The sequence below is a fragment of the Xyrauchen texanus genome, chromosome 36, assembly GCF_025860055.1.
Source record: "Xyrauchen texanus isolate HMW12.3.18 chromosome 36, RBS_HiC_50CHRs, whole genome shotgun sequence".
Taxonomy (NCBI): Eukaryota; Metazoa; Chordata; class Actinopteri; order Cypriniformes; family Catostomidae; genus Xyrauchen; species Xyrauchen texanus.
In genome coordinates, this window is record NC_068311.1 from 21645996 (window position 1) to 21659670 (window position 13675).

General features: G+C 37.6%; 1 protein-coding gene across 8 annotated transcripts in view; it reads left to right on the plus strand.

The window, feature by feature from the left end:
- Window positions 1–1655: 1655 nt before the first annotated feature.
- Window positions 1656–13675, plus strand: part of ncam1b (neural cell adhesion molecule 1b) — a 160838-nt gene continuing 148818 nt past the window's right edge. For all 8 annotated transcript variants that reach the window (XM_052107175.1, XM_052107178.1, XM_052107176.1 and 5 more), the window contains exon 1: window positions 1656–1883. In XM_052107175.1, the coding sequence (XP_051963135.1) occupies window positions 1832–1883 (52 nt within the window). In that variant the 5' untranslated portion in view covers window positions 1656–1831. The remainder of the gene's footprint in view (window positions 1884–13675) is intronic.

Sequence of the window (13675 nt, forward strand, 5' to 3'; positions counted from 1 at the left end):
ATATATATATATATATACACAGGGTTGGGAGGGTTATTTTTGAAATGTATTCCACTACAGATTAAAGAATACATGCTGTAAAATATAATTTGTAATGTATTTTGTTAGATTACTCAAAGGTCAGTAACGAATCTAAATACTTTGGATTACTTCTTCAGCACTAGTAGATTTTTTCACTTGTTTTGACCATAAAAACTAGAACAGAAACAGAACAGTATATAGACACAATCAAATTGATCTTGTTTTAAGGATGTTTTAAATATTTTTAGAGGAAAACAATACAAACATTATTATCAAGTATAAGATTTTTGCTCTAATATCAAAGAACATACTAGAAAAAATAAATGATGATCCAACGTGAATTTTCTGGATGGAAAATATGATTGTGTCTGGTAACATGTAAAATGCATTTTAACAGAAATAGCATTTTAGCTTAGCGTAAATCTGACAATTTATACAAGGTTTATTTCTATTTCTTCTGCTCCAAACTTCAAACGTATTTCTCTGTCTGCTCGTATGAATGTAACACATCATAAGAAAGTGTTTCACTGCTGTTCAAATGCACTTTGGATCGCATCTTTTATATCTATAAATGTTTTCCATCAAGCAAAATACTTTTTGAATGTAACTGTATTCTAATTACCAATTATTCTAATTGTAACTGTAGTGGAATACAGTTACTTATATTTTGTATTTTAAAAATGTAATCATGTTACATGTATTCCGTTACTCCCCAACCCTGTATAAATATATTGTTTCTAATCTCAAAATCATTTTAACATGTTAGATTTGGTATGTCATATATCAAATGGATTTCAGATATCAATAAATTGAATAAATGAGTAATTACATAGCTTACTTACTAGTTACTTAACTATTTAAAATTAACATTGCCACTTTAGTGAAAACAAAATTAATGATATCAAAAATAGCATTTGTAGTATTAACTCAATTGTTGATATAAGGAACTGACATTTAATACCAGAAACAAGTAATTATTGAAATCTAAAATTATCAATTTTACTATAGTAAGATGTATCTCATATGTGAAACTGGAATTTCAACTAGTAAGAAATTAATTATAGATATATTTATTAAAGATAATAGATAGTTTGCGTTTTGAACAGGAGTGAATGACAGATAGGCCTAATTGTACAAAATTATGTTGTTTACAAGTTGAAAATTATTTTAACCTTTTTACTTATGCAAATATAGTTACTGATATAAAAAAATTGCATTTTCACTAGTAGCCTAGTAATTCCATTGCAAATCAAGAATAAAATACATCTATAGGCTAATTCATATCCTGGACATGATTAAATGTCAAAATGGCCTGCGATAAGCCCTTTTTACATCTAGCTAGGAGAAACACTGAACAATATATAAAATAATAAACGATCTCTGTACACTTTTTTTTTACAAATGGCTGTCTTACAGAAAGATGCTGCATATGACTTCATTCCCCCTCCCATCTCTTCTCTAGCTAGTCCAGGTATATTTTATGTTTGCTCCAGGCTGGGTCAGTCCAGTGTTATAATTGATCACGTCGCCTCTACTCAGAGGCGCCGCTGATTGGCCGGTTTATTTCGCGTGCATCTTGAAGCTGAGTGTGCACGCGCTCTTGCCTCTCCATCTAAGCGCGCGACATACGGGCACGCTAATTTAAACCGCAACAATATCAATACAGTACAACGGCCAAGATCTTCATTCTGAGCTGCGCCCGTTCAAGGAAACTTCCTAAAAAACTTCGCAGACATAAGGATTACGCATTCTTCATCGCAAGCAAGGAAGAAAACACTAATAAAACACATTGTGCTAGAAAGGGATTGCAATGTTTCCGACCAAGGCGATAATCTTGATCCTTCTATTCTTTGGCAACGCAGGTAAGATCGCGTTCAGGTGTTATGCAATTACTGTTCGCGAAATTCAAACTGTAAGCCTATATAATACATAGCTGGGGTTTTGTGTATTTTACTGGCTTATTTGCTACTTTTATTTGAACTCTATGGTCAGTGATGTAGTGTTTGTGACAGGTGCATCAGTCGACCTGTTTGAATTCTGCTGTGCTCATTGAAAAGTACTGTTGCTTACTGATACAGTTTATGAGATGCAAGGTGTTTGTCTTTTATTTTACTGCATGTTTGATAAAGCAGAGATTCTCAATATACAGTTTATTGGGACCATTATTAGCTATATGGCTAGGCTATTTCCAATGAGCTTAGTCAATGGGACAGTATTATCTGAGCTAATATTATGTCCAGTCCTTTACTTTGTGCTGCTTGACGTGTGCAAGCCACATAATCTGCTTACATTCTTCACAGCTGTCCGATTATTTCTTCTCATGCTCATGTGTAGGCTATGTCTCTATGATATACCATGCCACCTTTGTAAATACAACGTCTCTTTTATGAAGACTTGCATTCAGTGGGTTGTTAAATCTCTGAGGATATGCTAAATTGCAGAATGTGTTATGAAGAATCGCACTGATTTGAATTGATCCCTGCTAAATCCTTATGGGTCTGTGGAGGGATGAATTTCCTGGCAATCCACCTGCTGCACGAAGCGAGAACGAACCAATCAGTGGGGTTGGTCGAGGACCATCGGCTACTTTTATCTATGATGTAATAAACAATCAGTTTACGCGGAATCCCGCCATTATTGCAGTTACACGAAAGTACGTCACCGTTCTGCCCAAAGTTCTAAAATATAAGTTTACGATTTATTGCCATTGCTTTACATTATGTATTACGTTTCACATTTGCAGATATGCTGTTATGGAAATACCTACTTGAAAACATAAACAATTATTTCATCAAAATCACATGTAAATGCTCAGAGAGATTGAATTCTCAATTTTTTTTGTTTACTTGCACCCTTCGTTTTAACGAAGATTCTGTCAATTTGTACTCATCCTCATGTTGTTCCAAACCCATATGACTTTCCTTCTGTGAAATCAAACAAAAATTCAGAATTTCCCTTGTCACTCACTCGACGTTGTGTCGATGTAGTGACACTAGGGGTCACTATATGTTTCCATCCAAGGATCTTTTGTGAAAAAAGTTTTAGCGCATCAAAATAAAGCTGATGGAAATGAACATTATTGCTAAAATGTAACAAATGTCGACATAATATTTTCTGTTTACCTCAAGCACATAAACTCTATGTCGATACATCAAATGTCACGAAAAAATGGTTTGGAAACACTTTTTGTCGATAAAATTGGCATTACGTGAAAATGTAGTGTCACATGACAGAGTTTGCCCCAATAGTTAACCTGTGTTAATCATGACAACAGTATTTAAAGCCAATTTATTGTACATGATTATGGATTGATCTTTACGGCATATAGAGCCGATCTGCAAACGGGACTTCCAGGAGTGCCAACACAAATATCTTGTGCACGTTGAACAAAGGAATGGCCACTGTTTGCGATAAATTTAATCACAGTATCCATCTGTTTATTTATTAAAGTTACTTTTAAACACCATTCAAAATTATAGACAGCAGTCATGGAATTAGCCCACAATACAAAAAACATATAATTTCTGTGCATAATGATGTTTTAAATTAAGAATTCCACTAGGTGAAAAGCTTCAGCTTGCTATTTTTTTATTTATTTATTTTGGAACACTTACAGCCACATTCTATTAAATTATTGTTTAATATTCTTTTGAAAAAATTATTGGCACCCTCCATTATCCCCTCAGCCCTTGCGACTAGACGAAATGTTCCTGGGTTCGGGGCACCACTTACAGCCAGCACCCGCCCCCCTGCTAGTACCTTTCTTCCCGGAGGTGCATTATGAGCTGACGATTCATGGAGGGAACCTTTCACTGAACGAAACCGACTTCCTCGCTCGTCCACTCTCACTACCCCCAAGTGGATAAGGAGGTTTGCGGTGGATCTGTGCCCGCAAAACGCCTCCACCTGGCGTGATCGACCGGCATTCCCCTCAAGGTCTGTAGGTTGACGTTGTCTCTGGCGATCAAGGCCCACAGTGCCGCTGGACAGGCTGCCTCCACCCTGCATGCCATGGCCTTCATGCAAGTCCACCAGGCCAAGGCTTTAAAAGATCTGCACCTTGGTAGTCCTGATCCTGATGTGCAGCAGGGACTGCGCTCGGCGACCGGACTTGCCCTCCGGGCCACGATGGTCACAGTGCGTGCACTCAGACATGCAAAGGCCACACTTGTGGTCAAGGAATGTCACCTGTGGCTGAATCTGGTCTGGTCTAAACGCCCCCCATCTCCCAGATAGGCCTATACGGCAACACCATTGAGGACTTTACCCAGTAGTTCTCGGCGGTAAAGAAACACACGGAGGCCATCCAAAACATCTTGCCCCCCATGGCTTAAGATCTAGGGCTGCATCTAACGATTATTTTTGTTGTTGATTAATCTATAGATTATTTCTTCGATTAGTCGACTAATCTAACGATTATTTTTCCGATTAATCTAATGCATATTTTTGGGATTAGCCGATTTATCCATTGGCAAACTTTCCAATAAATAATAAGTACAACTTCTACATTAGTATTTCAAACTTTTATTAATTCATTTTCTGAAAATTTTTTTGTATCTGTCCCTATTCAAATAAACAATAAATAAATAAATAAATAAATAAACTAGATTACAGCCTAGGCTACTGTTAATATGTAAATATAACGTTATTGTTTGTTTTTAAAGTCTAAATTAGAGACATGCGCGGGACGGATTTCTCCCTTAATAATTCCTAAAAAGCGGACATCTCTGTTATTATCAATGAAACTGACTGCACAATGAATCTTTCATTATATCGATTTGCCAGTATGCAGAATTCAGCACTGAACAAAAAGTCAATTTTGAGCGGTGAGGAGATTCCATCTTAAATGCTTCTGATTGGCCATTGCGTTCAAGAAATCAACACATATGTCTGTGATTGGCTACATTGTTAAACGCTGCAAACATGTTATACATAGAAACGATTTACAGGCCAGGGTCTATCTATTTTGTTTTAGTTGTTCTTGTTGCTTTTGTGCAACAGATGAATGACAATTTATTTGTTTTGAGATGTTCAATTTATAGATTTCTATTTTGCGGGAGTCCCGTGAATCGTTTTATTCTCCCGCAACCAGCACACACACGAGTGCATTACCGCCCGTGCCCGCACTTGGCCATCAGATCCGCGCCGCACTCTGTTGTGTTGGGTCCCGCGGAGTGCATGTCTCTAGTCTACATGTGCATACACAACTTTTAAAAGCGGGCAATTTAAATGCACTGAAGGCTTCGTTGAAAGATTTAAGTTGAAGTTATAAATGAAAGTCCATTTTATTGTCGCTGAATGGGCCAATAAATTACATCTGCACCGTTAGCAATTAACACTATTAACTAGCACACAAGCTGTAATAGCTGAAAAAGAAGGTATGACCACAACAACAACTCCAAAAACTCACTGTAATAAAGCCTACTACTTACCCAGCTGGCTCGTCATTTTGAGTTCGCAGAGTCACAGGATGTTTCCTTTTAAGATGCTCGTTCATAGCAGTTGTGCTGCCATGGTATGACATTTCCGCTTTGCATAGTGAACAAAGCACCTTTCTGTTCGGCTGTAGTTTAAAGTATTCCCATACTTTGGATGATAGTGGTCTGGCTTTATGTGATAAAGCCAGATTGTCATTTTCACCATGAGCTGGAGCAGAAGCCGCCATTACTCGATATTTAAACGTAAATAATGAATGTGACGCGTCGACGCATTTCATTCGTGTCGACGTAATCGATGACGTCGACGCGTCGTTGCGGCCCTATTAAGATCCCACACCCCGTCTGCTCGCCGGGGGCGTCCCCCTGCAGTGGTGAAACCAGCTACGTCTGCCACGGAGCTGGTGTTCAGACCACCCTGTCCCCTGGTGGAGGGCCGGATGGAGAATTTTTTGTTTCCTTTTCTTTGTTTGCTGCACCCCCAATGGGCTGCGGTACCCATATTGTCGCAAAAAAAGCAGTTTCCTCACTCCCTGGTTCACTTTCTCACTTTGATCAGACACCGAGCAATGGCAGTCGGGCCCTCTTGAATGCGGCCCTCCCGCCTTCACGTTCCCATCTGCACCACACTCGCACCTCAGGCCTGCTCCCCCCCACCGCAAGGCCTCACCTGCAAGTGCATAACACGTGATTGTCCTCTTAGTGCGCCTCGCCCGGAGATTGGACGTGTGGCTTACGCTTTCCAACCCGTCTGGCCAGGACTATCCGACTTGGCTACGCGATTCAGTTCGCCTTCAGCAGTGTCCGCCCCACTTCAGGGGCGTCCGCTTCACCTCGGTTCAGGGCAAAAAATGCCTCCACCCTGCTTTAGTTTTGCATTGAAGAAAAGTCGATTTTTATTTGTATATGCTGTCAATTAAAAATCTGCAAAAATCGATATTGGCAGGTCACACTTACAAAAAAAATCAGAAATCGGAATTGCCCAAGAAAATTGCAATCTGTGCATCTCTAGAAAATTAAAACTTCTGTTTATGAATTCCACTTCATCTGCAATAAAGAAAACAAACATTGCATAATCTTCCGTGACTGATGTAGGTTCAGCACACGATGGGAAGCGCAAAGTGTCCAGCTTGACGACTCCAATCCTCATCCTTGCTCGTTCATTGAAGGGGTGTATTTTTTCATTGGGGGAGGTGGTGTTGTTATCTACTGAACAGTAGAACTGGGTTTGGGGGGGGGGAGCAAGGCACGCTGAAAACAGTTCCGCTCTTGGTGAATATAGCAGAACAGGTTCTGATATATCACAGATTGGACCATTTATTTATTTTTGGAATCGGGGGTGCCGGAACACCGTGCCGTACCATTCTGCCCCAACTTAAATTCTGAGTCACATGCTTCAAACTAGAGCTCACTGGCTTCAAATGGGGGAGATGTCAGTGAACTATAAAATTTGTCAGTGTATGGAGGTGAACGAGGACGATTCGTTAACTTAAAAGATTTGATCAAAAAGACACATTTTTTAAAGGAACAAAACATAACTCATGCATGGATTGAAGCTGATTGGGGCTCACAAAAGTTACGTTGCATTAAGAATATTAATGAATCATGTGAACTTTCAGCAGGCGCTCATAATTTAGCAGAATGCATGTAGGGAAAACACTGCACTTTCATTGTTTTGAGGAAATATTCAATAACAAAAAAAGTTAATAGAGACTGAGGCTGTCATTCTGTCTAACAGAAAAAAGAAAATCATATGGGTTGGAAACAATATGAGGGGGAGTAAATGATGACAGTAGTGTTGTCAAAATATTCGGTACTTCGGTACCAAGTCGGTACTAAAAAAAAAAAAAACGTCTCGGTACCAAGTACCATTGGTACCGAGTACCCGGTCAAAGTTCGCGCATGCACGCATGAAGCGCGTGAAGTTGCGTCCTCCTCATGAAAGCGCTGAGACATGGCGACCGCCGGCGCTGCTGTGGTGACTGCTCTTGTTGATAAGAAAGGAGGAAAGAGCCATGTGTGGAAATATTTCGGATTTGCGGCTGATGACGAGGGGAACATCATAGATCATCAAAAACCAATTTGCAAACGATGTCATCGAAGTTTTCTCTCAAAAGCAGGAAACACATCAAACTTGATAAAACACCTTAAAGACCGACACCCGGATCTAATGAAAGAGTTCAAGCAGGTAAGTTTCAAATTAATTTCAAATTTAGAGGTTCTGTTTTGAGTTATATACCATATTTTAATTTGAATGTCGGATTGAAATAAACACAATGTTAGCCGTGTAGTAAATCATTAGCATAACGTTACGTTGTGTGTTTTTTAGGTGTGTAATTTATTTTCATTTATTAGTTGTGGAAAAACTTGAAACACAATTTTAAATAAGTATAAAGAATGGCATTGTTTACCTTTATTAATAAAAATAGTGTGGTGTTCAATTAGCATGTTTTTGTGTTTTGCTTTGGTACCGAGAACCATGGATTTTTTCTTGTAAATTTAGTCTAAATTAAACTTTGGTTTGGTACCGAAATTGGTACCGAGAACCGTGGATTTTCACTGGTATCGATACCGAATACTGAAATTTTGGTACCGTGACAACACTAGATGACAGAATTTTCATTTTTATCTCTGCATGGCGAAATTCTGTAGGTGAAGAAGGCGTGGGAAGACGTTGAGCGAGTGTGAAACCAGCAAAAAAACTAATTTCCAAACAGCCTCTTTTTAATTCTCCACTTTATATTATGTGAAAGTGATGTTTAAAAGAAACTCACCACTAAAAGGATATCCTTGTCCACTGTGAATATTTAGTTATGTGTAAAAAGCACCACCCACACAGAGGTCACTGCCAAACCAAGCAAATTCCTACTGGTCAACGTGGTGAAATTACCTGTCAAAGTTCACCTGTCAGAGTTCATATGTCAAAGTTCACCAAATTTTTAATCCATGCGAAATCTGCGCAGGGAAATTCTTTGCCATCATGCAAACATTTTTTGCACAATTGCACAGATTCCCATTGAATTTACTTTATTTTGCCCACAGAGTTACACGTTAAAGGACCTATCTGCTTATACCATGTAAGCCAATTGGCTTGACATATCACTTGTGAGCGAGCTGATTTGCTAACAAATAACATAATAATCTGCTTGCGCCATTCATTCATTCATGCCATGCCTGAACTTGGTCTTTGACGCATATTTTAACCCCCCACATTTGAAAACAATAGGAATAGTAATCTTTATGGTCCCAAATGTAGGCTTAATTTTCTTTATGGACACTATAGTTTCTTAGATTTAGTTTTGGGGTTAAATATGACCAGGATATTTTCTTGTTGGGTTTCCTGAAAATCACCCTTTTAGGTGAACTATCCCTTTAAGAATCAACTATTTTTAGACCGGCCTCCTAATGTTTATGTCATTGTTTTGATAATAATAAGAAAGCTCAAGGCTGTTCAACTGGAGATGCTCTGGGATCTTATTGGTTTCATCAGGGAGATAAGATGGGTGGAGCCCTATGGTCACATGATGCATGTTCACAGGCTGTGGGAATGAGTCATCTTTGTGTTGTAATCTTCTGATATGCTGTTAAGCTCTCTATGGGCTTTTAATTAGCTGTGCTAGAGATAGCCTTGCCCTGACTCTGAGGGCCGGAGAAAGACGACAAACAATACATGTAATGTATCCCAGAGCATCGCTGCTGATCCGGAAGCAAAATAGGCTGATCTCACAGTCTTCGTTTTTAATTTAAAGAGATGTGGCCTGAAGAAAATTGTTGCACTTACAAATAAATTTTCCTATGATCATTAATGATGTACACAACACAAACACTCACACTAATACACAGAAAGCGTGGCTGCCATACACAAAGTGTGACTGAGAATTTGTCTCCTCAAAGCTGATGAGATCTGTGCATCTGCATTAGATACAAATTAACAGTGTTCCTGTGAAACATCTATGTTGTTTGCCGTTTGTGCACATAAGTGGATTTTCCATTTACATTTGCTGGCCCACATTTGCGGCATTAACTCTCTAAAATCCAATATTGTAAAACATGTAGTTCAGATTCTAAGCTCTGATTGGATGAGCCATGTTTAACGCTGTTGTAAAATGACTGTAAATGCGCAGCTGTGACTGCTCATTCTTTTATTATTGCACCAAGTTGCTACGTTGCTTGGCAAACAACCCACATTTATGATAATGGACCACTACTTGGAGGAAGATTTAACTGTGTATTGAACATTTGAGTATTTTATCGTATTGATATTTACACCGTTTTAAAGCAATACGCCAATCGACCCCCTGCGTTGGAGTGATATTACTTTGCTTTCAGGTTGTTAAGAACACTGACCTGTGGTTAAACCAATGTAATGTACTGCCTCTTGTGTTTTTTTCTTTACTGTATCATGGGAGATAAATCTATTCTCATCACGACATGTAGTGCCATATGATTCCTGGAATTGAAAATAAATAAATGACTAAATGTTTTTTAGCAAGGGGTTATCCTTGGTGGCATGTTTCTTTGTCAAGGTTCAACTAGTGTAGTGATGGCATATGTCATTTAAGCTGGATAAGCTGGGAATGCCTTTGGGGCAAAGGCATGCTACATTCAGCCTTTTGCCACCATTTGGTGGTGAATTATGTTTAAGGCCTCCCCATATGCGCACTCTGAATCACTGAAACCAAAATCCCATCAGCCATGATTGTTTGAGTTTATATGCTTTCCTGGTATATTGTGTCTCAATGATACACCTTAAACCTCCACGATAATTTCCCAGAGATGCTGCAGCAGATTATTTTAAAGAACAGGGTAGCAATCATAAAAAAGAGAATTACACAGGCCTGTCTCCATGGGGGTGGGGGGACCATTTAAGAGCTTGGCCCATCTGCCAACTGTCTAGCCTATCCCTGAGTCTAATGGCCCACATTACATTTTAGGTTCCTTTGTCAAAATCACTTCTGACCACATTGCACTTGTAGTAGCACTCATGTGTTCGAACAACACTGAAGGGACTACTCACCTGTCAATCAACCACTGTGCTGAAAGAAGAGATTTTAACTGCCAATAATGTTCTGCAAAGTGGTTCTCATGGAAAATGTCCTGGTTCGATTTTGCTCCAAAATCAAAAGAACACGTTTGTGCTCGTAAAAATGCTCTGATATCAAAAACCGATACTTACATACAAATGTCATTCCATAAACTTAAGTCACACAAATTAAAATCACATTATGTCTTAGTGAGATTACTGTATTTAACTGCAAAAGCTGCAATTTTATGAGATAAATATATAGTTGCCATGCGCGATATGCATCAAAAGTGAGCACTTGTGAATGTGTGGAGACAGTGTTTTGCCAACACCGGGTGCACGTTCCTTTTAAAGCTCCTCCTTGGCTCATACACAGAAACACCATCTTGTGCATCGCAGGCTCTGTTTGTAGCTGATGATAGTAAACAGTGCAAATTCACATTGTAGTGCAAGGCACAAGCAGAGTATTTACTTATTTGATTAATTAAATAGCAGCCTTTGTGGTTTAATAATCACTTTGAGTCATGTAGTGAATGAAAAGTTAATGTCATCACACAGAAACACTTCAAAATAAAAGCTCCATCAAAATAAAAGCTCAATTTAAATTTAAAAAAAAAGTTTGACAGAGATATATCACTACTGTAAAGTTATTTATATATTCACTGTATTACTACTAATAATAATAATAATAACAAAAATAAATAAATAGTAATTTTAATAAGTAGTAATAGTAATACATAGTAATGTTATGCAGCACTTTTTTGACAAAATATAACTCCAATGCTATATTTTGGGTTGTGCTGTGAGGTTCTGTATAAAAGCACTTTGTTTGATAAAAATAATACAATATTATGTTGAAAATACATTTTTATATTTTCATTTGATTAAAGTTTTAATGAATTAATTTAAACACAATTTTGATGATAAAATGTAAATAAACTGTTGATATAGATTTCAGAGAAAAAAATTTATAAAACTGGTATTGACTTGGTATAAGCGAGTACCAAAAATGTAAGTATTGGAACATCCCTACCTATTTTTAGGGCCATTATTGTGACATTATTTTTATGACACTGACACACATTTTTACCCCTCAATTTCTTATCATTGCAACATTATTTTACGTTTTACTTTACTTTTATAGTATTGAAGTATTTATACATCATAGAAGTACTCTCTTGGTACTGCCATTCATTTTTGCTGATTTAAAAAAGGATTGTACAACAGCATCTTTTTACTGTAATATTGTGAAAACTAGAAAATCAAAACCATCTTTGAAAACAATGGGAATTTTTTTTAACACATTTTAATACCATGTATAAGTGGGGCCTTAAATTAGGCCTGATATTACAGATGTTTTTGCCATATGTAGTATAAAGGCTTCATTAAAAAAACCTCACTAATATGCATTTTACATTGATGGGAGTTGGAGCGATGCTTGCCCATGTGTTGGCTTGTAGTAGATGCCATGTCTGGGAATGAGCCCTGTTTTTTGCTGGATGTTCTGTTTCACTAAATAGCTCTCAGGGATGTAGCTTTTGTGCTTGGCCTCATCTTTGATCATGAGTGTAGCTGGCAGATTTGGGCCTGTGAAATGCTGAAGAAACAGCAGAAATTCCATACTTAATGAGACCAGCCTATTACCTTTTACCTTAACATATTCCCTATATGAATATTATTTATGAGTTTTGTTCTGTCATACTGTTTCCAAATTAATGGGTCGCTAAAGTGCTGTGAGTTGTTTACTCAGCAACAGCATTTGAAATGTAGTCAATGATAGTGCATCTTTGTTATGGATGTGTTGTGTCCTGGATAGTACTGCCAAATAAATACTGTCAAGCTCTCAGGGATGCTGGTTTCAGAGTTTCTTCCTCTCAGAGTTGGTCAAATTGCAAAGTTACAGAAAGCACTGTTAGGCAAAGCAGGTAGTGATTTTTGTGAATAATTACATTATTAGGTTGTGATGTCTAGATTTGGTTTTGTTCTCTGTTCATGTCTTTTATTTTAAAGTTTAGTTCCTGTTACTGTCCAGGTCATGTGGTTTCATGTCATGCTATTTCCTGTTTCCATGCCATGTTTGTTCCTGTTTCATTTGTCATGTGATTTCATGTTTCGCTCCATGTTCATGTGTCTTGTTTTCATTGGTTTATTGTCTTGTTACCTTGTTATCAGTTCTGTCTTGTCATTGGTTATCATTGTCATGTTTCTCCCTTGTCCATGTATTTAAGCCTCATGTTTGCCATTTTCCATTGTCAGGTATTGTTAATGTAACTTTTGGATTGTTCAAGTCAAGTCAAGTCAAGTCAAGTTAATGTTTTTGTATTTTGTTCATGTTGGGAGTTACGGTTTTTGGATTTCACAATTGATTATAAACTGCATTTGGGTTCATCACACATCATCATCTTCATCGTCTTTGTCATTGCCAGCGACAACGTTACATAGGTTCAGCCAGCGACTTTATCAGTTTACTAGACAGTAGGAGGGGTGTTTTGTAAAAACAGCTGTCATTAAAAAGATGTATTGAAGGTCACAGTTTGCTATACACCATCAATGTGTTTCAAATGGCATAAATAATGCCTTCGCAGGGCACTTTGAAGGGAGAATAATCATGATAGCCATGATGTAAACAATTTGATTTGAAAATGGTATCCAGAAAAGATCCAAAAGCTAATAAACCTTAAAAGGATAGTTCACCCAAAAATGACAATTCTCTCATAGCATACACTCATGCTTTCCCAGATGCTGCCTTTATGTCCTTTTAGAGCTTAAAAATTGTGGTATACATTCACTTGCATTTTGAGGACCTACTGAGCTGAGATATTCTTCTAAATATCTTTGTGTTCAGCAGATGAAAGAAAGTCATACACATCTCGGATGGCATAAGGGTGAGTAAATTATTAGAGAATTTTGGGTGAACTGTCCCTTTAATAACAAACAGAAATCAAACCCCCGGGATGCAGAAATTCTACCTGATATTTATACAAGATATTTACCCTGTAATTCAAATATATTGCACAGATATGTTAAAAAAATTAGTTTATAGTTTAAAAGATTGGCTACATTTCTATGACAGTATTTTCTTCTTGATTAATGGTTCTGATTTACTAACTTTCTCTAATGACCGTGTCGTTCATTTATCCGCTGTATGTTCTTGTTCTTTCTGCACTTGATATATTTTTAGCATGTGTGTATCACT